This window comes from Diceros bicornis, chromosome 22, assembly GCF_020826845.1.
Source record: "Diceros bicornis minor isolate mBicDic1 chromosome 22, mDicBic1.mat.cur, whole genome shotgun sequence".
Taxonomy (NCBI): Eukaryota; Metazoa; Chordata; class Mammalia; order Perissodactyla; family Rhinocerotidae; genus Diceros; species Diceros bicornis.
Window position 1 is genome coordinate 8,885,971 of NC_080761.1, and position 25,732 is coordinate 8,911,702.

Here is a 25,732-nt window from a genome sequence, read left to right on the forward strand (position 1 = left end):
CTCTGCCCTGTTCCTTGCTGTTGATGTCTGGACAGTGTCTGTGCTCTCCACCCAAGCAGAGGCACTTGTGAAAACCTGTAACCTCAATAAATTCCCCTCAAGCTCATTACTGGTAAGAGGGAGGGGAAAGCATTTAAGAAATTCACTTTATCTTCAGGTCATCTAGAAGACCACCCCCTGCCAATTTAGGTGGAATGTTGATGGAATTCTTCCTGGATACTTCAGTAGCTTTTAAGAAAGAACTTTCCTAAGTGTCCAGCTGCAGCCTCCTGTGAGCACTTTGTGCTTGTTTGAGGACTTCAGAGTCTATTACTACGAAAATAAGTCAGACTGCAGCAGGAGGAACTTTCCTGAATCCCCAAAACATATTGTTTCCATCTGTTTGGTTCTGTTTGGTTTAAGTAAATGCAGAAACCCTCACTTTTTGGATAAGCTGTTTTCCATGGCCAGACATTGATGAGTGGGTGGTCAAAGAGAGCAAATAATTCTCAACTGTTTGAGATGTCCCTCTCAGAAAGGGCAGGTTGAATTTTGATGGGTGAATTCTAATGAGCATTAGGGTCTTTGCTACGCAAAAGTGCTTTTAAGAACTGGCCAACCTTTCCCGTGAATGAGATTAAGTTTATTATAGCTCCTGAGTGACCAAGTTTTCCGCTGATGGATGGTCCTATACCTTGCAAGCTGCCGGAGCCAAGTCTGTTATGATCAGAGCTCACCTTGCATGCGTCAGGCTTTCCTACACTACTTTCAAACTACAAAGTGTTTTTTTCACATTTCTTGTATGTTTTTTTATTCACGTTCCTGTCTATAGCCCTATGAGGTCAAATGCTAATATAACTCTTACTTTTATTGGAGACTTAGAAAAGCCAAGTGATTTTTCTCAAAACGCAGCACAGTGATAGTGCCATTATGCAGCGTGTGGGAGCAGGCTAATCAATGTGCTATTCAACCAAGAGTGACCTCATGGTGCTCCAGCTTAGTTGTTACTCCTTTCTGAGGCTCAGTCATCACTAGTCTTCCAGTCTGTGGCCTGAAGTCAATAATCTTGAAAATCCCTGTGAAGAACAACGTATAAGTAAAGAGACTTGGCAAGATGATGAGGGAGAGAAAGGGTGATAAGTAGCAACCTCCCATGAGAGTTGACCACGCCTTCCTCACATTCCAATTTATATTTCCAAAGCTCAAAATATTCTGAAACACATAAACAATGTGTGGCAAATAGAAGTTTCTTTCAAAAACAAAAATCTTGCCAAAACTGAAAACAATCTAAATGTCCATCGAGAGTAGAATGGATTCATAAATGGTGGTTTATTCATACAACGGGATAATACTCAGCAATAAAAACAGAATGACCTACTGGACAAAACTTAAATTGTGCTGAATGAGAAAAGTGAGAGACAAAAGAGCATATGTGATTCCATTTATATGAAGTTCTATCTGAACCATATATCTGAGCTAATCTCTAGGAGAAAGAAAATCAATCAGGCTTCCCTGGGAGGATAGGGGAGTGAGAGTGACAGGGAAGGGGCACCAGGGAACTTTCTAAAATTGTGGCAATGTGCTCCATCTTGATTGGGGTGATAGTCACATGGGTGTATACATTTTTCACAACTCATCAAATTGTATACTTAAAATCTGCATTTACTGTGCTAAACTATACCTCAATGAAGAGTGTATCTTATAGCTTTTCTCTGTGAGGCATTCTTCTAAGTGCTCTATGTGATGTAACTTATTTAATTCTCACAAAAATGTGGGAGGGGAGATGTTTATTTGCATTTTACGGATGGGGAAACCAAGGCACAGAGAGGTTACATAAATATCTAAGGTAATGGAGCCAGTGTTTGGGGCAAGGATTTGAACACTAAAAGTTCAGCTCCAGGGCTGGAATCTTAGCTGCTGAATTATACTTCCATACCTGCCAGAAGTAGCAACCAGCTTGTTGTTTTCTATTTCCTATTAAGAGCTTTTCCAAATGTTCCAAAAAGAACAATTGCTCATATAATCAGAAAGAATCTGGTTATTTAAAATATACCTACTTATGTTGGGTATTGGGATGGTTTTGATGATTCCATTTAGCTTCAACATAGACAATACTACTAAACTGTAGGCTGGCTTTGTAGATTATCAGGAAGGCCAGTCTCCTGAACTGTGTTTGCTGATCCTTGTATGACACAGTTAATGTAAAACAAGCAAAATCATGTGCCTGACGTTGCCAAGAAATGGAAAGTGAAAGTGGTTGAGGCACTGGGCTTGAAAGAAGACTCATCCACTCCAGTTTGATGGTTGTAACTTATTGTATTGTTTATAATATGTAGAGAAAAAATAATAGTGACACCAAAGTATTAACTGTGACCAACTATGGGGAATGAAATTGAAGTGGGAGGAAATTTCCAATTTCTCAATTATACATGTGCATATCATTTGCAATTTTTACTATGAGTATGCATTTTAGATGAGATTTTTAAAAAGTTTTTAACAGTGAACCAATTTAACTGTTCCTGCTTATGTGAAGTTTGGCCATTTTGCAATATTCACTCATTCATTCATTGAATAAACATTTACTGAATGTCTACTGGATGCCAGATTCTAGGTACTGGAGATACATAGGATGTAGTAGGCTAGTGGTCAGATAGTCGTATGGGCAAACAATTAAGGAATGAGGCAGACATTCTGCACTTGGAGGGCTTTAGATAAGACCAGGGAATACTGCCCCAGCTCTGCTTTTACCCATGGGTTTGGTGGCTCTACATGGCTCGGGGTGAGAGGAGTTGAAGCATTTCTGAATGACTTAGGGTTCTACAATCTTATTTTATGAATATTACCAGAAGCATGCCCAGTGCATGGACAATGTAGGCCTGATTCTATGTGTTGACATGGCTTGTAAGACATCAGTTTTATCCTAATCCTGGTTTCTCATGGTAAAGGGATTGGTTGTCAGTTGCCAGAGGACCACATTTCAAGGTTGTACCCAGAAACCATTCTGTTTTTCACTTTCAGTACAGTATTCAACAAATTACATGAGATATTCAACACTTTATTATAAAATAGGCTTTGTATTAGATGATTTTTTTTAACTGAAGGCTAATGTAAGTGTTCTGAGCACGTTTAATGCTGTTACATGAAGGCTGTTACAATGTTTGGTAGGTTAGGTGTATTAAATACATTTTTGACTTAACGATATTTTCAACTTACAATGGGTTTATCAGGATGTAACCCCATTGTAAGACGACGAAGGTCTGTATTGTAAAACTACCATCTCAATCCTCAATAGACGGATATGTTTGTAAAATATGACCTGAACATGAAAAAAAGGTACAGAAAAAAGTACAGTGATGTTAAAAATCAAGTTATTTAACCTGGGTTACCTATGTGTGGTGGGCCAGGGCCAGGAGAGAGGAGGAGGGAAGCAAGTAGAACGAAAATAAAATGTCTAACTCCCTCCCATCCCCAGCATGTATAGTATCTCATTTATGTAGAATTGTACATGCACACAGACACAAAGAGGGGGGAAGGAAAGGAGAGCTGGAACTATATATAATGACTTGTAGGAATTTCCAAAGTGTATTGCCACGTGAAGAGAAGTTGAAGGTGACATACATATAAAGAGGCTCATTCTATTTGTGTAGAAACAACAAATACCCCATACTCTTATATATATATAAAAGTTTGGAGAAAGTTGCAAACGCTGGTTAATTAATAGTCTCAGAGGTGTGGTACTGGAAAGAGAGCTGAGGTGAACAGAGTGGAGAGAAAGATATGTGTGTATAATATCATTTTTTATTACAAATGGATATTTCTTTTTGAAAAAGAAGAAAACAATAAAAAAGGTCAGTAATTAAGTTTTCCTTGAAAAAAAAAAAAAAAAAAGAGCTCAGAAAAGAGCTACAATCATCCAAGGAATAATAATGGCAACAGACAGAGTTTGAAAATTAGTTGGCCAGAGAGGCACACTAGAAACAGCAAAGAGATGCTTGGGAATAAAACAGAATAGAAAAATGCAAAGAGTTAAAAAGAGAAAAATAATAGCAATAGCAGAAAGAGGAGAACCAATATATGAATAATTGGCGTCCTTGACACACTATGCCATAGGATTTTATGAAGGCTGACAACAGAACACTGAGAACAGGGGGAAAAGACATGTCAATATATTTTCCTAAAATAAAGTCTAAATATGGAAAGACACATTGAAGTCCAAGAAAAATTTGATACAAGTCATCAATAATTAGAAATATCCTAGTATATTATACTTCAGAGATTAAGAGTCCTTTGGGCATTTAGCTCCCTCCTTCACCACCACCACCACCAAGAAAAAAAAAATCAACTATTTACACATGGATTCAAAAAATTACTCTTGTGCATGAACAAAAAGGAAAACATACAAATAAATTACATAAGGTATTGGAAAACCTTTTTCACATTATTTTGTGTGAATCACCTTTTAACCCAGTCATTAGTATTTGTGTATTTCTCACAAAATGTGGTCTTTGTGCTTTTAAGGGCATTGATGATGAGCATATCACTAAACAGCACCCCACCAGTGTTTTTGGAAGTTCTTGTTTGATATCCGTTAAGCAAGTTTGATGCTGATGCTCTTCTGGAAGTATTAATGGAAGGTTTCAGATCTCAATCAGGACTTATTTTTCTTCTTCAAATGGTCCTTACATGGCTTTTTGACTAAAGAGTTGCACCATTTTCCAGTCTTATCACCAGGAACATAACCAAATTTGCACATGAATAGGCTTACAGTTAGTTATGCCCTATAACAGGTGGAATTCTTGAAGGGAGACATGGATATTATGTACCCATGTGGAATGTCATATTATTTCTTCAAAATATTCACTATCCCTCCCTATGACAGGATAAATCATCTATGGTCATTGACTCACGCTTGTCACATGACTAGCTTTGGATAATGGAATGAAGCAGAAGTGAAAAGTGTCACTTCCTGGCAGAAGTTTTAAGAGCCATCATGTGGTCCCCACCATTCTTTTCCCTCTCCCATAAGAACAATATGCCCCACACAGGGGCTTCTCTTTTAGCCTGGGTCCTGGAAATGAAGACAACATGGAGTATAGCCAAAATTGACCATCAATAAACAAATAATGTGAGGAAAAAATAAACTTGTAAGCCACCAAGGTTTTTTAATTATTTGTTACTGCAGCATACTTCAGCTTAAGCTGACTGGTATAACTCTAAGCACAAGGGATTTAAAACCAAGCTTTGGAATGGTCTAGGTGCTCTCCCCAAGGACTCCTGATTTCTGCGGGACTTCCTCAGAGCAGGGAATGAGTGGGTGATATGTGACTGGTCATCCTCCATGTGAGATTCAAGTTTAGGCTATTTCAGGTCAGCTAGGGTGAATGCAGAGAGACCTCACCTGAGACGTTTTCAAAACGAGTCACTCTGGACTACTTAGAGACTCACACTAAGAGGTTATGGCTGAGGTGTAGCCCAGTTGTTGTGAGCCATCATTTATACCTGTATTCTGGTTAAATGTCCTAAAATTCTAAGGTCAGAAAACATTTTTGGGACTGGAGACAACACCTCACTTTGGGACACCATAGTAGTTCTCAGTGGGGAAGAGGGTGAGGAGAGGAGGAAGATGCTTTAGATCTGAAGGGTTCATTCCTGATTTTCTTCTTTCCAGTTAAAGCTGATTCCATGGTGGAAGTATCAATCTGTGGAGAATAGCTTTGTTTTTTCTCCCCAAAGCAGAAAGTTCAGCATCTGTACTTAGAGTTCTGTTGAAGTGGCTGAACTCAAAATGAACTAGGGATCCAACTGCAGTTCAGTGTTGATAAATTCAACAAGTCGCAGCAGTTCTTCAAAGAATACAGGCTGTGGTTTCCTCCTGGAATGACCTCCCCGGGACCCTTGGCAACAGTGCTGGTAGAAAGTGGAATGAAACAGTTAGCTGAGCCTTAGAAGATGGAAACAGTAGACAAGCAGAAGAAGACACATGAAAAATAGCATAGGACAAGGGGCTGATTTCCCCCCTCACATTCAGGTTAGGGTGCATTAAGGACAGAGGCACCAAAGAATTAGTTTTGACTCTCAAATCCTGTTTGGCCTCAAAGACTCCCCCTATTTCCTCCAGAATAAACAAAGAAAGGATAGAATTAATTCTTATAAAACACTTGCACATTAAGAAGGGCAGAAGGGGTGGGGATAGTGATTTTGCAAATAGAAACTGTACAGGGTGAGGGTGGCTAGCATGGGTCACTGGCGGCCTCTCATGTACCATAGCCCATCACCATGTTGTCAGGACAGCCTGCATTGCTTAATCCCCTTGAAAGGGAGGCAGCACCTAGTAACTGGTACTAGAGTACTAGGTAAGGCCATGGGCTCTGTGGGCAGAAAGACCCGAATTTCCTTGTGTCTTTCTATCTTGATAGTGCTTGCACTCATTTTGCTTTGATATAGATCCCCAAGCCCTGATTTTATATAAAGCTTAAAAAAGTAATAGTGCCTAACTTACACAGTGTTTGCAAGGTGTAAGTGAGCTAATGCACACAGTGGGGGCATATGAAATGCTTGAGAGACACTAGATAGTTATGGTTCCTAGTCCTAGCTGAGAACAGTCAAAACGAAAGGTGGTTAGAATTGCCACACAAGTTCTTGTTTAAATGAAGTAATAGTTATGAAGTTAGAAAAATAAGTGGAAGGGGTCTTTAGGTCTAATTTTTAATTAATAATAGATATAAAGAAGTTATAATCAAGAATACAATACCTGTTCAATAGACTCTGACAACAAGACACTACATCAGTTGTGTTTTTAGGTGAGCTGGAGCTGAAGGCATTTTCTAAAATGTGATGGCAGTTGGTGTCTACAGGAGTGCTGGAGAGTATGCCTAGAAGTGGAACAGAGCGCCACTGATTTTATTAATTAACTAAGTCACTGAACTCTCCTTCTGTTCTTCGCTTTACCACGCTCCACACATTTCACTCCACAATATGCTTAACAGCACACTACCTCTCAGCTCTCTGTTACCATCCACTTCTGTGCCCATGCGGGTTGGAGGCACTGGCCTCCTGAAAGCTGCGAGCACAGGGAGACAGGACACAAACACCGGAAGCAGTACCTGCGATGCAGGCTGTCATGAAGCAGGCAATGGTCCCTGCGATCAGAGCTCTCACTGCCCCTGATGCAATGTCACGCTTCCTGGAAGGAGCCATGGATGCTGGGAAACATGGAAGCAAGTATGAGAGGTTAATGTGGAGGCTTATTGATTAGAATTCCGAATTCCCAGCCTCTGAGAATTGTACTGGGGCTAGAGTCTCAGGTCAGCTGACTTTTCCTTTTTTTTTTTTTTAACTGGGAATTTCAAGATTCAAGAGCTTAGTGACGAGTTCCACATCCAGAGAAGTTCTCTGGTGTGGGAGGAAAAGAAGTTTGTCCACAACGCAAGGCCCAGAGGTTTCCACTCTCTACAGAAGAAACAGGTCCTAAGTTTCATCCAAAGGGCTCACACAGCATGTTGAGGGCTGGTCAAGGTGAATGCATCACAAAGGAGGATCCCAAACATCTGCCACTCATCTGTCACCATCCACTTCTGTGCCCATGGCAGACATCACCAACTAATCACAGCATTTTCCCACTTCCACTGGACCTCAGAATCCTTCTCCAGGTGGCCATTATAAATCTATTGGAACTGGCATGCAAAGTGGAACCTATGTGTCATCCCTGGCTGGAGAAGCACCAGTACAGTTGGGCAAATTCTTCCTGATGTTAGCTTGGGTCTACACAGGAAAACTATATTGCAGAACAGGGATAACAAATAGACCTCAAAGGATTTACAGCTCTTGCAGGGCCTTCTTTTCCTGACATGAATAATGTTACAGAGCAACATGGAGATTTGAAGCATGTTTACATCCCATCTGTTGTTGAAGAATATTCTTTTCACTTACTGAGTCCGCCGATCACTATTCCTAGGGAACCGAAATTGGCAAAGCCACAGAGAGCATAAGTGGTAATTGTCTCAGAACGAATCTGTAAATAAGCATAAACACACAGATGCATGCATGGTGCAACCCAGCTTAGTAAATCTGACATCCTAACCAGACTGCTGCTTCTGACTACGGGATCAATACTAACAAAAAAGTGTACAGTGCATGGCGTCAAATACCTCTTGCTTCCTAGACTCTCTTTTCCATCTCCCCTTGAATTTCGATGGAGAGAAAGGGGCTGTGTGGAGTCAGAGACTCTCTACAAAGGAGTTGGAATTGGTAGTCTTGGCCTCTACAAATGTTACTTTCTGCTCAATGACAATTTTAATAGTCGGTGTGACATGGCCGCCTGCTATAATGTGCCAGGCATAGGACCAGCTGCTGAAGAAACAAAATTGGTCCCAGAAAATCTTCACATTTGTTTGACAAAGGACTTATTCAGAATGTATAAAGAACTGTTATAACTCAATAATAAGAAGACAAGCACCCAATAAATGAGTAAAGAGATTTCACAAAAGATATGAAAATGACCAATAAGCACAGGAGAAGATGTTTGACAGTGTTAGTCACCAGGGCAATGCAAGTTAACACAATGAGATACCACTACACATCCACTAAAATGGCTAATATCATGGACAACACTAAGTGTGGGTGAGGACGTGGAGCAACTAGAACTCTCATACATTGTTGGTGAGAATGTAAACTGACACAGCCTGTTGGTAAAATACAAACATACTTGACAGTTTCTTATCAAGTTAACATCCACTGCCTGTAGCAGCCAGCAATCCCACTCCTAGGGATTTTCCCAGAAGAATAAAAACACATATGCCCACAAGAGGACTGCACATGAATATTTATAGCAGCTTTATTCCTAATAGCCCCAAGTTGGAAACAACCCAAATGTCCTTCAACAGGCAAACAGGTAAACAAATTTTGGATTTCCGTAAAATAGAATACTACTACATGCAATAACATGAATGCTAAGTGAGTCCATTTACATGAAATTCAAGGAGAAGCAAAAGTAATCTATAGTGAGAGAAAGATCATTGGCTGCCTGGGACTGGGTTGGGGTGGGGGTGTGGGGCTGTGTCTTCACATGAGTACAGCCATGTTTGGCTGCTCCATTGACCTACAGCCACCAGCACAAAAAGAAATATAAAAGCTGCTTTCTGCATGGTGGGAACTGGCCCTTCTCCCATGGACATAGTTGCAATGTGTAAAAATTTCAAGGCCCTTTGGGCGCCACAGCATGGAACAGACTGGCCATCTGTGCCAGGCTGGGACGATAAGCAGGGTAAACAATGCACGTACACAACTACTGGGCTGGGACGACAGCCGGGGGGGCTCGGTGCACGTATGCCACTAATAACCATTTGTGCATGGGAATGCTAAATGCTTGCTCTGTAAACTCTGTAACTGCTTATATAAACTGCGGGAGACTGAGACCCGGTGAGAGTTCCACCTGTGGAAGGGACGCCTCGCCCAGGACATGTGATTCCCGCCCAGCCGTGTCGATTGACAGGACTCTCCCGGCAGTGGGGCGTGGATGTTGTGAGTAATTGATTTATTGGGAAGTAATTGATCTGATGTGTTCTCTTTTCGATCAACCTGGTATTTCTCTTTCCGGTTGATTTGTGTCATTTCCCTTCAGTCAATCTGGTGTTTCCCTTTCCGATCAATCTGATGTTTTTCCCTCTTATTATATGACCTATTCAAATCTGCTGCTATCTCAGCCGATGTGGATGTTTTCCCTTTCAAGTCGAGCTAGTGTTTTTTCCTCTTATTATTTGACCTATTCGGATCTGTTTGCGGACTATCGCCTTTACTATCCTCTATATAATAAAATATACCTTTGGTCCATTTGTTTGGAGTGGAAAGTTTCTTTTACGTCTCCGATCGAATCCCCAAACCTCTCATAACAGGCTGTTGACTACAGCTGGCCATGAGGAAGATTTTCTAGGTGTGATGGAAAGGTTCTATATCTTAATTATGGTCGTGGTTACACAGGGTGACACATTTGTCAAAACTCACATGTACACCAAAAATGGGCCGTTTTTGCATGTAAATTATACTTGAGTAAAAACAATGTAATGTAAAAGGAATTACATTAGTAAAAGGAAGCCCATAGATATCACAGGAGCCCTTTCAGTCTGGCCGTGGTGTGTGCTTGCCTTTCTTTGTTCCTCAGCTCTGACCCTCCCACAGGAATACTAAGTGCCCGCATGGAAGCGGGAGAATGGACTGTCCTCTCACAGGGTCCTGAGAAGGCAGAAGGTGAATTTGTCGAAGTGTGAGCGTGACTCCCCACCTCTGAAGTCAAGAGGTGCTGCTCAGGCCAGATAGTTCTTTCTCAGGTTGAAGGACGGACTACATGAGGCTTGGAAGATCCAGTGCACTTCATTATTTACCAAAGGCACCCCCAATCTGGCAAAGGCACCCACACAATTGAGGCAGTAAATTTTTTTCCCCCAAATCCTGAAAAATCAATAATTTGGTTCAAAGAACAAACCAGGCCAATGCTACATTCAAAACTAGCAGTGCCTTTTCTTTCACTAACTGGATTTTTTAAAGCTCACACTCAAGACGCAAGTGGTTCTGGTAAGTTTTTGTTGATAAGGTCCTTTTCTTTTTATGGTTTCTCAGAACTCCTTTGTTGATGTTTTCATTCAGCGTGCATGTAGCAGGCAGGGAAGAAATACTTCACGTATTTGAACAGTATTCACGTTTTCCACTGATTCTGGAAAAGCTCATCCTTGTCCCCTGCTCTGTCTAGTGCTTTTCATTTAGTTCTATTGGCTTCAAAAACAGTCAAGCTTATTAAGAGACCATGGGGAGGGAGATGGCATAAAGCACTAGAGACTCCTCTTTCTCCTTTCTGGGCATCTGTGGAGGAGGGCACGCAGATGTGGCCACGCAGGGTTTTATAATAAGAGGAAAAGGAGGCTGGGATGATTCCCGTTTGTCTTTGCCCATAAATGTGCAAGATTACATGATGGAAAGAACTGCACTAGGAAATTAATAATACATCCCAGCTCTCCTTGCCCATGAGAAAAGATGCCATATGTACAAGGAGAGGCATTGTAGTACTTCCATTAGCAAAAAATTGGTAAGAGTGTTCATCGACAAGGGACTGGTTAAAATAAATTATGGTGTGCTCATACAACAGGATACTATGTCACAGGCACTGGTACAGAAAGGCATTCAAGATATCTTATCAAGTGCAAGGAGCAAGGCTAAGAACAGTGAGCATAATATGGTACAGGGAGAGGAGCTGAGTGGCAGGAAAATAGGCAAGATGACTCACTCTTCCCTCTACTCCTTTTTGTACCTTTTGAATTCTGTACCATGAAATGTATTACATGTAAACAAAGAAACAAACATGCAAAGTATTATCTTTAAGCAAGAGAAACTGGAGTAATAAAGTGCAACATAGACCTTCTGACCTCTTACCTTAGATGGAGGTCAGCAGTGGGCATAATTCAATGGATAACACTGGATTTTTGCCTCATGGACCCAGATCTTACACTACAGTCATATGGTACACCTTTTCCAGGAGACTGTTGGGACACCTCCACCACTTCTTGTTTGGTAAACAGAAATTGCAGGGACTCATCCCCATTTTGTTGATTACGTATAAGAAATTAGGAAAAACAAAGCCCAGAAATAATCCCACACATCTGTGGACAACTAATCTTCGACAAAGGAGCCAAGAACATACAATGGAGAAAAGAAAACCTCTTCAACAAATGGTGTTGGCAAAACTGGATAGCCACGTGCAAAAAAATGAAAGGACACCATTACCTTACACCATACACAAAAATTAACTCAAAATGGATTAAAGACTTGAATGTAAGACCTGAAACTATGAAACTTCTGGAAGAAAACATAGGCAGTACGCTCTTTGACATGGGTCTTAGCAACATATTTTCAAGCACCATGTCTGACCGGGCAAGAGAAACAATAGAAAAAATAAAGAAATGGGACTACATCAAACTAAAAAGCTTCTGCACAGCAAAGGAAACCATCAACAAAACGAAAAGACAACCTAACAATTGGGAGAAGATATTTGCAAACCATACACCTGATAAGGGCTTAATCTCCAAAATATATAAAGAACTGATGCATCTCAACAACAAAAAAACTAACAACCCAATTAAAAATTGGGCAAAAGACCTGAACAGATATTTCTCCAAAGAAGATATACAGATGGCCAACAGACACATGAAAAGATGTTCAACATCATTAACTATCAGGGAAATGCAAATCAAAACTACAATGAGATATCACTTCACGCCCGTCAGAATGGCTATAATTAACAAGACAGGAAACAACATGTGTTGGAGAGGATGTGGAGAGAAGGGAACTCTCATACACTGCTGGTGGGAGTGCAAACTGGTGCAGCCACTATGGAAAACAGTATGGAGATTCCTCAAAAAATCAAGAATAGAACTACCATATGATCCAGCTATTCCACTGCTGGGTATTTATCCAAAGAACTTGAAAACACCAATGCGTAAAGATACATGCACCCCTGTGTTCATTGCAGCCTTATTCACAATAGCCAAGACTTGGAAGCAACCTAAGTGCCTGTCAAGGGACGAATGGATAAAGAAGATGTGGTATATATACACAATGGAATACTACTCTGCCATAAAAAGCGATGAAATCCAGCCATTTGTGACAACATGGATGGACATTTCGGGTATTATGCAAAGTGAAATAAGTCAGAGGGAGAAGGTCAAATACTGTATAATCTCCCTCATTAAGTAGTAGATAATAAGAACAACAAACAGAGATTGGATTGGTGGTTACCAGAGGGGAAGCGGGGAGGGAGGAGGGCGAAAGGGATAATTTGGCACACGTGTGTGGTGATGGGTTGTAATTAGTATTTGGGTGGTGAACATGATGTAATCTTTGCAGAAATAGAAGTATAATGATGTACACCTGAAATTTATACAATGTTATAAACCAATGTTACTGCAATAAACAAAAAAGAAAAAAATTGGGAAAAACAAAATGCTTTTCCCGTCAAGACTCAACGATAACAGAAGCCATTGAGCTCATATTCCTAAACGTCCTCTGAGCTCCTGCCTCTGGTTGGGCTCGCCCCCAACCCGAATGAGCTCTACTGTCCTGTCTCTATCCTCTTAATAACCTGCTCACAAACCTGCTCAGCACTGCCAGAACTGTGAGCTTGCTTTGCTCATTAACAAAACTATTTTCTCCTGGCAACTGGCAGTTGGGGATGAAAAACATTTCACTTAATTTAGCCTATTGTTTACTTTTGGCAGGGAAGCCAGCTGGTTTGTGGCGGCATCCAGACAATGAGGACATTCGGCCAAGCCCCACTGCGTGGTCAGCTGAAGAATGAACACTGGAGAAACAGGAGACCTACAGAGACACTGTTCATATCAGAGGTATGGGCCAAATGCCCCTCATGATAACATACAATTCAGCACTCTCCTGGAGTATGCTGTTATTCTGTGCAATACATGGGAGTAAATTTGCATGTTTGGTCTTTGGGAGGCTGGGAGAGTGGTGGGCTGTTCAGAAGTGGGCAGTCTCAATTAGAAGCTTAGGCAGGATGCTTCCCCTCCCCTGTCCTTTTAAAACCCAATATGTGCCTAAGACATTAATTCCAAATGGATTGTTTCCATGGGTAATGGTGGCGGTCAGAAATGTTCACCATTTCCCTAAGAGTTTGCATTTGTGACAATTCTGTTCTTTAGGAAAATAGAAGGTGGAAACTCAGCTGCAAATATGGCCTAAGTAATAGCCTCACCTGAGTTCCCTTATCCCATCCAAGGCCAAGCAGACATGAGCATCTCCTTGCAGACTATTGACCTGAAGTCCTGACATAGTTATGGAGTGCTTGTCTCAAAGGTTCAGACCAGAGACGCTGAGCTTCTTCTCTTCCCTCGTGTACTTGGAGAGCAGCGACTGCGTCTCACTACTTCTTTAGGATGTCCAGGCACTTTGTTGCATTTAGGCAGTTTCTCAGAGTTCATAGGATTCCTTAAGCTGAAAGGAAGAGCCCTTCATGATCATTGGACTATGAGTCCCATGAGGGCAGAGGCCTCCTCTTTTGTTCAATGCTGTGGCCTCAGTACCTAGGTACATTGCACACAGAAGGCATTCGATAAATGTTTGTTGAAGGATTGATTCCAGCTGACTCTGGGTTTGAATCCATTGTGCTCAACAGTAAATGATCACAGTGGTAAGGATTAGCTGTCCTTCTCCACACACACACACGCGCGCGCACACACACACACACACTGACTAATTCCACATAACAGAAAATTATGAGGTGCTGTGTTCACTATGAGCTCCATGAACTCTGGGATTTGGCGTCTGTCTTGTTCTTTGATGTATCCCAAATGCCTGGCTTGACACACAGAGGCACCAGCAAATATTTGGTACAATGTATAGATGTGATAAAGAAGTACACTGAAAAATCAAAATATTTACTCACCGACATATACTGCTGCACACCATTCACGAATTTGGGTCCAGCCTCTTTCCTTAAATCCACCAATTTTGAGAGGTGCTCATAGGCCACAAATTCATTGAAGAAAGTCTTATAACCTATGAGTTTGGCAACCATAAAGCTGTCTTGCCAGTCCACTCCCATCATGAAGGAAAAGGGCATGAAGATGTAGGAGCATATTATCTACAAAAACCAAAAATAGACACTTTATTAGAGTAGTGATTTGCTCCCATTCTTCTCCCTCACCCTCATGACAAGATTGTTCCCACCTGCTCTGTGTCTCCTGTAGACACAGAAATCCCTTCACATGCCTTGTCCATCTTTATCCATTAAGTGTCAAGGTTGGAATCAGGTCATTTGAAGTAACCTAGATTCTCAGGATAGGGAGAATGATTGTATGTTGGGGGAAGGAGGGTGACGGGAGACAAAGAAAGAGGGTGGGAAGATGGGGGATACATGATAGGTTTGTGCATTGTGTAAGAGTATACTACAGCAGTTAGGGAAGGCTATTCACAAACCTATTTTATTTTTAAACAAAGATAGGCAGAAACAAAATGGAGGAGAAATATAACAGAAATATACCTCGAAACTCAGTTGTGGGTAGTCAAACATGTTTCCAAACCAGGACAGGGCTGCATTCACAAAAGACAACAGGGCTAGGAAGGCAATCAGATTCACAGCGATGTTTGCTACCAGGGAGATGGATGAGGATGCTCCCTGTGATGCGGCTTCTAGGAGATTCCTTGAATCACTTTATCAAAAAATAGCAATGGCAGAATTACCAAGGAGCTGTCAATGGATGGACATCACAGGGGTAGATATGGGGTAATAAGAGCTCATTTGGATGGAGAGACAAACTCTCAGGCCCACGCCTTGGTCAAAATACTCACCTGAATTCCATGAAATCATGATGAGATTTATAATTACTGAGTATAGGTATGGGCTATGGGTGTCTAACTGTTATACTACTCTTTTAATTTTGGGGCATTTATAATTAAAAAATTGAGAAAAGATAAAAATATTATAGGTTTTAAAAATTCTATTTAATTAAAAGTAGCTACCAGAAAATATTTATAGAATATTCATGTTATAAAAACTAACAATGTAAGGAATGGCTGAATATCCATCACCTAAGAAATGGAACGTCACCCTCACCTTTGAGTCACCGCCCCGCAGTGCCCTTCTTTAATCTCATCCTCTTCTCTCTAATCTCAGAAGTACCTGGCTCCCTAGAAGTTGCATATTGTTCCCCTTCTTTTCAATTTCCCTATATGTCTGCATCCCTAAATAATATGTTGTGTAGGTTTACACATTTGCTAACTTTATAAGTGGAATCACACATATTCCATATATATATTCTTTGACAACTTGCTTTTTCATTCATGGTTATGACTTTACCTCCATACAAATAAGGGGTGAATCTCAGAAACATGTTGATTGATGGATTCTGTTATTTAATGAAATACTTTTGAACATCCTGAATCCCTTAGTCTTTCCCACCCTTTTATCTTTCTTTTGCACAAGGCAAAGGAACATGAACCAAGGAGGGATTAAGGATACCTAAATCACACCTTCTTTCCCTACTATATAAGACACTTCCAGAAATGGTCATCTTATGGCTTTGCAACAGTCCCAAATCAAAGCTCAATGAACACTACACTATATTTAAAATAAAATATCTACGTTGAAGTCAAGGAAATGTAATGACATTCAGGTATTTAGAAAGGTTTTCAGCCAAAGAAATCTTGAGAAAAAAGAAAAAGCTGGAGGCATCACACTCCCTGATTTCAAACTATACTACAAATCTATAGTAATCAAAACAATATGGTACTGGCACACAAACAGACACAGAGATCAATGGAACAGAATAGAGAACCCAGAAATAAACCCCTGCTTATATGGTCAATTAAACTATGACAAAGGAGCCAAGAATATACAATAGAGGAAAATACAATGTCTTCAACAAATGGTGCTGGAAAAACTGGACAGCTACATGCAAAAGAATGAAATGAGGCCACTTTCTTACACCGTAGGCAAAAATAAATTCAAAATGGATTAAAGACTTGAATGTGAGACCTGAAACCATAAAACTCCTAGAAGAAAACATAGGCAGTCAGCTCTTAGACATTGGTCTTAGCAATATTTTTATGGATCTATCTCCTCAGGCAAAGGCAACAAATGCAAAAATAAGCAAATGGAATTATATCAAACTAAAAAGCTTTTGCACGGTGAAGGAAACTATCAACAAAAGAAAGGCAACCTTCTGACTGGAAGAAGATATTTGCAGATGATATATCTGATTAAGGGGTTAATATCCAAAATATATAAACAACTCATACAATTTAATAGGATACAAAAAAAAATCCAATTAAAAAATGGGCAGAGGACCTGAATAGACATTTTTCCAAAGAAGACATACAGATCTTCAACAGACATGTGAAAAGTTGCTCAACATCACTAATCATCAGGGAAACACTAATCAAAACCGCAATGAGATATCACCTCACACCTGTCAGAATGGCTGTTATCAAAAAGACAAGAAATAAATGTTGGCAAGGATGTGAATGAAAGGGAACTCTCATACAGTGTTGATGGCAGTGTAAATTGGTGCAGCTACTATGGAAGACAGTAGGAGAGATTCCTCTAAAACTTAAAAATAGAACTACCATACGATCCAACAATTCTACCTCTGGGTACTTATTCAACGAAAATGACAATGCTGATTCAAAAAGATATATGCACCCCTATGTTCATTGTAGCATTAGTTACAATAGCCAAGATGCAGAAGTAACCTAAGTGCCCACTGATAGATAAATGGAAAAAGAAGATGTAGTATATATTTATAATGGAATACTACTCAGCCATCAAAAATAATGAAAGCTTGCCATTTGCAACAACATGGATGGACCTAGGGGGTATTATGCTAAGTGAAATAAGTCAGACAGAGAAAAACAAATACTGTGTGATTTCACTTATATGTGAAATCTAAAAAACAAAACAAACAAACATAACAAAAACAAAAAAAAAAGATATAGAGTACAAACTGGTGGTCGCTAGAGGGGAGAGGTGTGGGGGACAGGTGAAATAGGTGAAGGGGATCAAATGGTACAAACTTCCAGTAATAAAATAAATAAGTCATGGGGATTGTATGTACAGCATAAGGAATATAGTCAATAATATGGTAATAACTTTGGATGGTGACAGATGGTTACTAGACTTGCCATGGTCATCATTTTGTAATATATATAAATGTTCAACCACTGTGTTGTACACCTGAAACTAATATTGTAAGTCAACTATACTTCAATGAAAAAAAGAGGGTTTCAAGGGTTGAACAAGATTTTAGGGCGTAAAGTCTAATAGTCACTGGGAAATTACATTCACTTTAATACCATAATTCACTGTGCTCTCTTTGTCCATTTTTTGCTATACTTTTAATTTGGACCCCCTCCCCGCCCCCCACCCCAGCTTGTATAGTCATTAACTAGGTGAACTCACTCACCCATTTTCCATTTTCATGGCATTCTTGAGGGTTATTTTAGGTGTTTCTGTCTCTGGCCAAAAGAGTTTAGCCACAGCCAACGATGCAGGTGCTGACATAACTGAAGCAGTTAACAAGTGGGTGGATGAAATCTGCGATTTTAGGAGAAAGAAGGCCAACTTAGGTTCAGCTTTTCTGTTGCATTCAGAATGAACGGCCCAAAAGCCTTACAAGGAAAGAGAAGGGCAGGAATTGCGTCTAGCCAGAAAACAATGTTTCTTTGGAGACTTGGAAGAGCTCAGTGAGCCGAGTTGGCATCACAGTGAGAGTCAGAGGGAGGAGGGAGGAATCTCTGTGAATTGACCACATCTTTGGGGAGAAGCACAAAACCAAAGTCTGAACATTTCAGAGGAGAATCAATCCTGTGCTGTCGGAACCTTCAAAAAAGATTCCTCCACCTCTCTGTTGTCCTTTTGAATGTTCAAATAGTTCCTAAAGCCCGTATTTCATTCATCATCAATGAAGATAGGGGACGTCTGGGGTGCAGGCATGGACACACTGCTCTCTGTCTTCCTTTTGCTCATCTGGATGTTTGTACCTTTATGTAATACTCCTTTATCCAGAGTCCCTGTAATCTGTAAGCCATTTCTGTTTTCCTCATTGGAGCTCTACTTAAACTTTTTCCCCTTCCCGCCCTACACCCTTATTTCTGGATTCTCTTCCCTATCTTTTCAGAATTCCAGAATCAGCACCCTCCCCACTCCCATCCCCCCAGCACATTTTCACAGGCAGCATTCCCACTGTGGTGGCAGAGTGGATCATCCGGGATCCAGTCACACTGCTATTCCTGAGGCCTCCTTTGCCCTTTTCCTCTTCCCTCTTCCTGCTGATTGGCATTTGAGGCCCAGATGAAGTCCTGGAGTGAAACTCGCCTATCCTGTGAGAACGCCCAGTCCCCTGGGTCACACAGCTGCTGTGCTATTCCATTTCTCCCATAGGGGTTGCATCTATGTGTGGCTTGTCAGCTCTGTGCTGGGGGCACATGCACCAGTTAGCACAAGGCTCTCCACCCCCATGCTATAGACCACCAGCTCTCAAACAGGCTGCACATTGGAATCTGAGGAGTTTTAAAACAATATTGGTGCCTGAGTCTCATGCCAAGAGATTCTGGTTTAATTACTCTGGGCTATGGGCCTGGGTATTTGGGCTTTTAAAAGCTCCCAGGTGATTCTAATGTGCAGTAAGTGTTGAGAACCACTGCCCTAGTGCAGAGGTCAGAAAACTTTTTCTGTAAAGGGCCAGAGAGTAAATATTTTTGGCTTTTGGGGCCACAACTACTCAACTCTGCAGCATGAAAGCTGCCATAGAGAAACAAATAGGAGTAGCTGGTTTCCAGTATAACTTTAGTTACAAAAGAAGAGGCGTGATCTAGAATTTGCCCATGGGTCATACTTTGTGGACCTCTGGTTTCAATTTCTTTTACTAGTGTAATATGTTTTTTTTTACTTATTTTCAGCCAAAGTAACCTCATAATATATTTCATTCTGCTATGGTTGTATGTGATTCATTAGGTGGCAGGAATATAAAAGTGAAGCCCCAAAGCTTCTTTGGGACACTCCATCCAAATGCCAAAGGAACTGTGACCAACGATACAGCAAAAAGGACAGTCTTTTGGCCTCCTTATCCAGCAGCAATGGTAAAGAAAAAAAAAGAAATGACAATAGCAAAGAAAGAAGAGGTTGTATTTTCCATAAATCGATCCCCAAACATTCTTACCCCAAAAGAAATGTACGCGCCTAAGACACTTCCAGCGATGGTAGAGAACCCAGCAGTCATGATCGCATGGAGTTCGGACCTGGTGACATGTGGTAAATATGGTCGGACCAGCAGTGGAGACTCTGTCTAGAAACAAAGAGTGACCAAATTAAGCATTCCCATTTAAATCTTAGGAGGGCATGCCAATCTACTCAAAATTCTCTAAAGCTGTATTTCTAAGAGTGGACCTCAGACCAGCTCCATCAGTATCACCTGGGAACTCCTTAGACATGCAAATTCTCAGACTGAATCAGAAACTGGGGGTGGGGCCAGCAATCCTGTTTAAACAAGCCTTCCAGGTGGTTCTGATATGTGTTCAAGTTTGAGAACCTACACCCTGCAAGTCTGGGTCATTTGAACTCTAGGTCAGTGTGCATATAGAATCGTGTAAAGTTTGCAGAGTTTGCAAGGCCAATTCATATAAGGCCCTCACTTAGCCTAGGACTGGACTCTGATGTCTGGGGACACTTTTCTAAGGTTGGAACACCATTGGCCAAGTAACTCTGCCCAGTGGCCTGGCCTTAAGATCTGGTGGTTCCCAAGCCTCTGTGTCTTCTCATCTTCTAGCTTCATCTCGACAGACCTTTAACCTCTTTGCTGACACCACAGGGAAACAGAGACACAAGCATAAAATAATAACAAGGACAGGTGCCCAGAGGCCTTTTCCTAATTGAGAATCAGAGACCTCTTCTTCCCCTTGGGTAGAAAGGAATCAGATAGAGTGTAGTTGTAAAGGCTTGAGTCCCATCAAGGAGGACAGGAGGCCTGCAGCGTGGGGCTCTTCATAAATAATAGCTGTATGTTTAGCATATTAAGTATCAAATTGAGCATGTGCACAATTTTACAATTTTCCCCTCATTATTTCTAATTGTTCTGTAAGATTGAATGTGTTGACCTTCAATCTATGGACTGAACAGAAATTCAGTGCATGAGCCCTCTTACCCTGCAGGTAGGAGTAATCAACTCAAGATGGTGCCCTAATTAGTCCTGAGAGATTTTATGACTATAATTATAATAAGTTCAACTCCTAGGGAAGGAAGCATGGGCCCTGCTGTAAAGACTATGCTCCAGGTTAGCAAGCTGGGCTGACCAATAAGAAGGCTCAACCTGCCTGGGGCAGTTGTAAGCCTGGGATTTGGGGTCTTGTGTTCTTCTAGGTGACTATTTTTCCTTCAAATCTGATTTCCTTGGGCAGCCATGCTAGCAAGCATTCACACATGGTTTCCTTGGTATGTGACTCCATTCTGCCTGAAGCTGCACATCCAGAGTGATGAGGATGATTATTACTATTTCTTACTTATCTACATTTTAGGAATGCTGCTATTTTGAGAGACACCACTTTTGCATCATATTTCTTTGCTTAAATGTACTTCAGGCAAAAGAGCATTTAACCATGTGATAGATCAGCGAGTGAAAATGCTTTTGCTCATCAGCATTGTTCTTCAGGCGCAGCAAAGACAGACCGTTGACCAGTTCAGACAAGTTAAGAATGAACTCAAGTATTTATACAGCTGCACGGCTATTGGTGGCAAGTCTTTCCTGGTCTCTTTCACTGCCACAGCATTAAACTACAGAATGTGAGGCTGCCTGTTACATGTTGGCAGGCTCGAGACAAGTGGTGAACTCCATTTGAGTGAACGAGCAGCTAGCCTCTGAAGGGTGGGCCAGAGACCTCAGCAATTCAATAAATTCAGAAAAGATTTGTTGAGAGTCTATGCATAAGATGCTTGGACAAAATGATTCAATCTTTCTTCCTCTCCATAAAATTTCAAGAACCCAAATGCCACATCAGTGCACTGAGACTCTTGGAAGGGATCTCTCTCTCTCACTCTCTTTTTCTCTCTCTCTGGAATCTGGACTTTGTCAACATTGAGGGGTCCTTATTTTGGCAGTCTCCCTCTACACTAAAAGAAATAAAACCATCATATTTTTTTATTCCACTTTCTGGAAAGAGTGTCCATTTCAGCAGGTGTTCTCTTCTGCTTTGTTTTTTGATATTACAGCTTACCTGTCCGACAAATATGTTGCCAGCAGCAACGACAGATTCAATAGGAGATGATCCAATAGTAACCAGCATGACCCATCCGACCTATAACGGACAAGGGACAAAGTCAGTGAAGAGCTATTTATATACACAAACTTCAAAGTAGGGATAAAAATCTTTGGAGGAAAGTGCTGAGGGCTTTAACAATTGTTGGCAGGCCAGCAATGGTGCTAACTGTGAGTATATCTTACCTAGTCCACAGAGCAGGCCAATCAAATCCTCCTGTTTCAGAGGCCTGAAAGTCTGAGTCACTGTATACACTTTCAACATTATACAACTGAGTTTCTATTGAAATGTACACTTGTTTACAAGTAACAAGTTATAATAATTGCTAATAGTCACGGCAGGCTTTACTGCATTCCAGACACTGTTTTGAGCCCTTGATCTGAGTAATGCATTTAATCCTCACAATACCCCTTTGAGGGCAGCCCTGTAATTATGCCCATTTGATAGAGGAGGAAACTGAGGCACAGAACAGTTGAGTTGTTTTGTCAAAATTCCTCAGCTAATAGGTAGTAGGATGTAGTTGACATTAGGCCTTTTGTACTTAACTCTCAAATGAACATGGTTTATGGTCCCACTTCCACGGTGGCCCTTCCAACCAGAGACTGTGGTGCCCACCTCAGGATGTTGCATTCTTTCTCCTTAGACAGGAGCACAGTAATTCTGAATTTTAAATCAACAATCAGAAAATTACGGGCCCTGCTGCTCTTGCTGAAATTCTGAATTCTGCCAGTTTTCTCTCTCTCTCTCTCTCTCTCTCTCCGTTTTATTTATCTACAGGGCTCAAAGGAGGGCTGGGGCTGTGCCCAAACCCTGTGTGCTCTGCCTTGGTCTCATGTACATTAAAACTAGCTTACAAATTTCATAGTCTTCTGATCTAACCTATGAGTGTAGCACTGACAGTTTCTGGGGCAGCGGGAATGAGATTCACTTTTTAGACTTTTTAAAAAAATTTGTGTGCTTATAAAACTCCCTCAGGAGCAAAACGCAGCTTCCCTTTCTTGCTTTGACTCCCTAGCAGCTCTAGACCAGAGTGTCCCCTTTTGTAACCTCCTGAGGATAAGCAGTGACTCTGCATAAGGCACCAGGTGGGTCGCCAAGATGAAGGAAACCTGGCAGGTCTCGGACCTGCTGGAGTCAATTCTTTGGCTAAAGAAGTAATCACTAAGGTTTCGTGAAGATATCCAGTGAGTTGCAAGTCAAAGCCTGTTTAGAAGTCCCTGAGATAAAATTCCCTCTAGGGACACATGTAGGATTTTTGGATTTGAATCCAATAACTTGGGGGTGGGGTGGATCTTGGTACAAAGAGAAAGGCACCTCGGAAAAACCTGAATAAAAGGTATTTATGACTTTGTCCCTGAAATAATCAGGCTACATCTGTCACCCAACCCAGCCCAGTCCTGTACCTTTCTAATGATCCACTGCATGAATCCAAGGTAGTAGAGCATGGACATGACGGCACTGAAGAAGACCACGATTGGCAGGACCTGGAGGGGGCGATGAAAGCAATTATGAGCTAACGTTGGCCTCAGGAGTATTAGCAGGTTTCACATGTCTCCTCCTTTCCACCTCCTTTTCCCTCTGAAATGTCATAACAACACTGGAAACTCCTCTGGAGCTACACCACACTTTCATCAGGCAGCTTCCCCATCTGCAGTCTCTTGTTCTAATTTGCTCTGGATAAGCTTGAATATGTTTCATAGGAAACTTGACATTTGTTTTCCTTCTGCTATAATGAGCTTTTCCGCCTTTAGTGTCTCCGAGAAGGAATAAAGTTTTGGGGGAATTTGTAATAATTAGGCTCAACAAACTGAAGGCCACTGGCAGATGTTCTTGCTGTTTTGATGTCAAACAGACAAGAGCTTCACCACTTATTAGCACAGTGACCTGGGTCAGGATTAAGTGCGAGCAACCTCAGATCCTTATTCCAGCGGCTCCACAGATCAGATAGAGCGTGGTCGGTCCTTACACACACTGCCTCCCACAGAGTAAGCCTTCACTCTTAGGTTTTAGAACGACAGTTATTTTACTTATAGACTTTTGAATCACTAAGAAGACATTAAACTTTGGAAGCTAGTTTACTTCTCTGTTGACAAAGGTTGTCTTTTCCTGGATCCTAGTTTCCTGATGCTCTTTGGTGCCTTCACTGCAGCCCGTGTGTCCACAGGGAGCAGTTTCCACCCTGCAGAGACCACACAGAGCTGCGGTCTCCCTCCCCACCCCTGCCCCGCACACCCCTTCCCCTCTGTTCCCCAGAGAAATGGCCGGGGACAAGCTGCCACCAGAGGCACAGAATGACCAAGGACGATTTGTACAGGATCCAATTTAGAAAAATCTATTAATAATATATATTAAAAGACATTTCGTGCCATTATTCAGAGCTCACTCACTTACGTGCTTTTATTGGCGCTTTAATGGGCAGGCAGAGCCTTCCTGAAAGCTTCAGGGAGTTAAAGGCTCATCTCTCAAATGTTCCCACAGGGATTCTGTTTTGGCAGAAAGGATGGAGGCTACTGCCCTGGGGGAAGGGGGAAGGGGTAGTCTGAAGACACAGGTGCAGTCTGGGCAGCAAGTTACACCTTCTTTGTGACTTTCTTTTTTCCAATTCTAGATTCAATTCATGATATGAGCATATTTCCATCTCAATTTGTAAACACTTGGCTTTTCAGAGATGGCTTAGTTATCTTAGCACAAAAGCATCAAATCATCAGTTTAAAAAAAGATTCAGGGGCCGGCCCCCTGACATAGTGGTTAAGTTTGGCATGCTCCACTTTGGCGGCATGAATTCTCAGGTTTAGATCCAGGGCGTGGACCTACACCACTCCTCAGCCATGCTATGGCAGTGACTCACATAAAAATAGAGGAAGATTGGCACAGATGTTAGGTCCGGACTAATCTTCCTCAAGCAAGAAAAGAGGAGGATTGACAACAAATGTTAGCTCAGGGCGAATCTTCCACATCAAAAAAAAAAAAAAAAAATCAGCCTAACAGTTGGCCTAACTGAAACTGGGATAATTTGGAGGAAAATTTGGAGTCTCTAAGTGAGAAGACAGTTTAGAAGTGTAGGAACAGTAATACATCATAAAAAGGAAAGCTGAAGAAAAAGCCAAATGCATCTTTCTGACTCGTCGACAGGTATCTGTAGGGACTTCTCAGAGGAGAGTGAGAATCCTGGTGCTTGTGGGAGCCCCAGGAGGGAATCGATGAGGCCCAGGCATGGGGCCAGGTTGCCTTTCCCCTGTAAAATAACATCCCTCTTTGGTTAGGAGAAGTCCAAGCCTCCAGGCCTGCCTAGGCAAAGGCTGTGCTGAAGGAAAGATGGGAATGGTTTAGCATGAGGATGGTTCTGGAAGAACAGAGGTTAATGTGGGTGACCAGTTGGCCTGGGACTGAAGGTTTCCTGAGCACAGACCTTTCACTGATCCTGGATCTGGAAGCCATTAGTGGCCATATGCCTATTCATTGCTAGGTACCTATTGTTCTTTTCCCTGAAATCTCAGATACTGTTGCCCCGTACAGATTTTCGTAAGTATCTCAGACAATGCTACAAGCCCTCCAAAAGTATTCAAATATATCTGACTCCTCTAGATGTTTCCCTTAATGCTACAGTAACACAGTAAAATGTTTGCAATGCACTGACTTGAGATAAATTTATAAATGAGAAAGGACAGTGATGTGCTGTGCGCCTGAGGTGAGCCCAGCAGTACACGCCTGGGTTCCGGTAGTCAGCTTCTATCTGAGCATCTACAGAGACTGAGCAGTTCCTGAACAGGAAGTGGCTCCAAAGAAAAGGGGTTTGGCTTTACCTTAAATGCAAAGAAGTGGTCTGTGTATTTCTCTCCAAAGACGAATGCAGCCCCAGCATCCGTGTACTCCAGGAAGGTCTGAGTGAAAGAAAGGGCAACAGCAGGTCGTCACAACCACTGAGGCCGCGCTGACAGTCCCCAGGTCCCAC

The 25,732-nt window shown here is 41.5% G+C and overlaps 1 protein-coding gene and 1 long non-coding RNA gene across 2 annotated transcripts in view; one reads left to right on the forward strand and one right to left on the reverse strand.

The window, feature by feature from the left end:
• Positions 1-25,732, forward strand: part of LOC131419934 (uncharacterized) — a 152,993-nt gene that overhangs the window by 106,836 nt on the left and 20,425 nt on the right. Inside the window, exon 2 of the long non-coding RNA XR_009223387.1 lies at positions 13,239-13,364. This is a non-coding gene — a long non-coding RNA (uncharacterized LOC131419934). The remainder of the gene's footprint in view (positions 1-13,238; positions 13,365-25,732) is intronic.
• LOC131419933 (solute carrier family 28 member 3-like) overlaps positions 5,738-25,732 on the reverse strand; it is a 52,295-nt gene continuing 32,300 nt past the window's right edge. The window contains exons 8-18 of the mRNA XM_058565529.1: positions 25,584-25,661; positions 23,184-23,264; positions 21,739-21,819; positions 19,692-19,817; positions 17,937-18,067; positions 15,017-15,185; positions 14,420-14,617; positions 7,909-7,990; positions 7,083-7,181; positions 6,731-6,851; positions 5,738-5,886 (exon numbers count right to left, since the gene is read on the reverse strand). Of these exons, the coding sequence (XP_058421512.1) occupies positions 5,760-5,886; positions 6,731-6,851; positions 7,083-7,181; positions 7,909-7,990; positions 14,420-14,617; positions 15,017-15,185; positions 17,937-18,067; positions 19,692-19,817; positions 21,739-21,819; positions 23,184-23,264; positions 25,584-25,661 (1,293 nt within the window). The 3' untranslated portion in view covers positions 5,738-5,759. The remainder of the gene's footprint in view (positions 5,887-6,730; positions 6,852-7,082; positions 7,182-7,908; positions 7,991-14,419; positions 14,618-15,016; positions 15,186-17,936; positions 18,068-19,691; positions 19,818-21,738; positions 21,820-23,183; positions 23,265-25,583; positions 25,662-25,732) is intronic.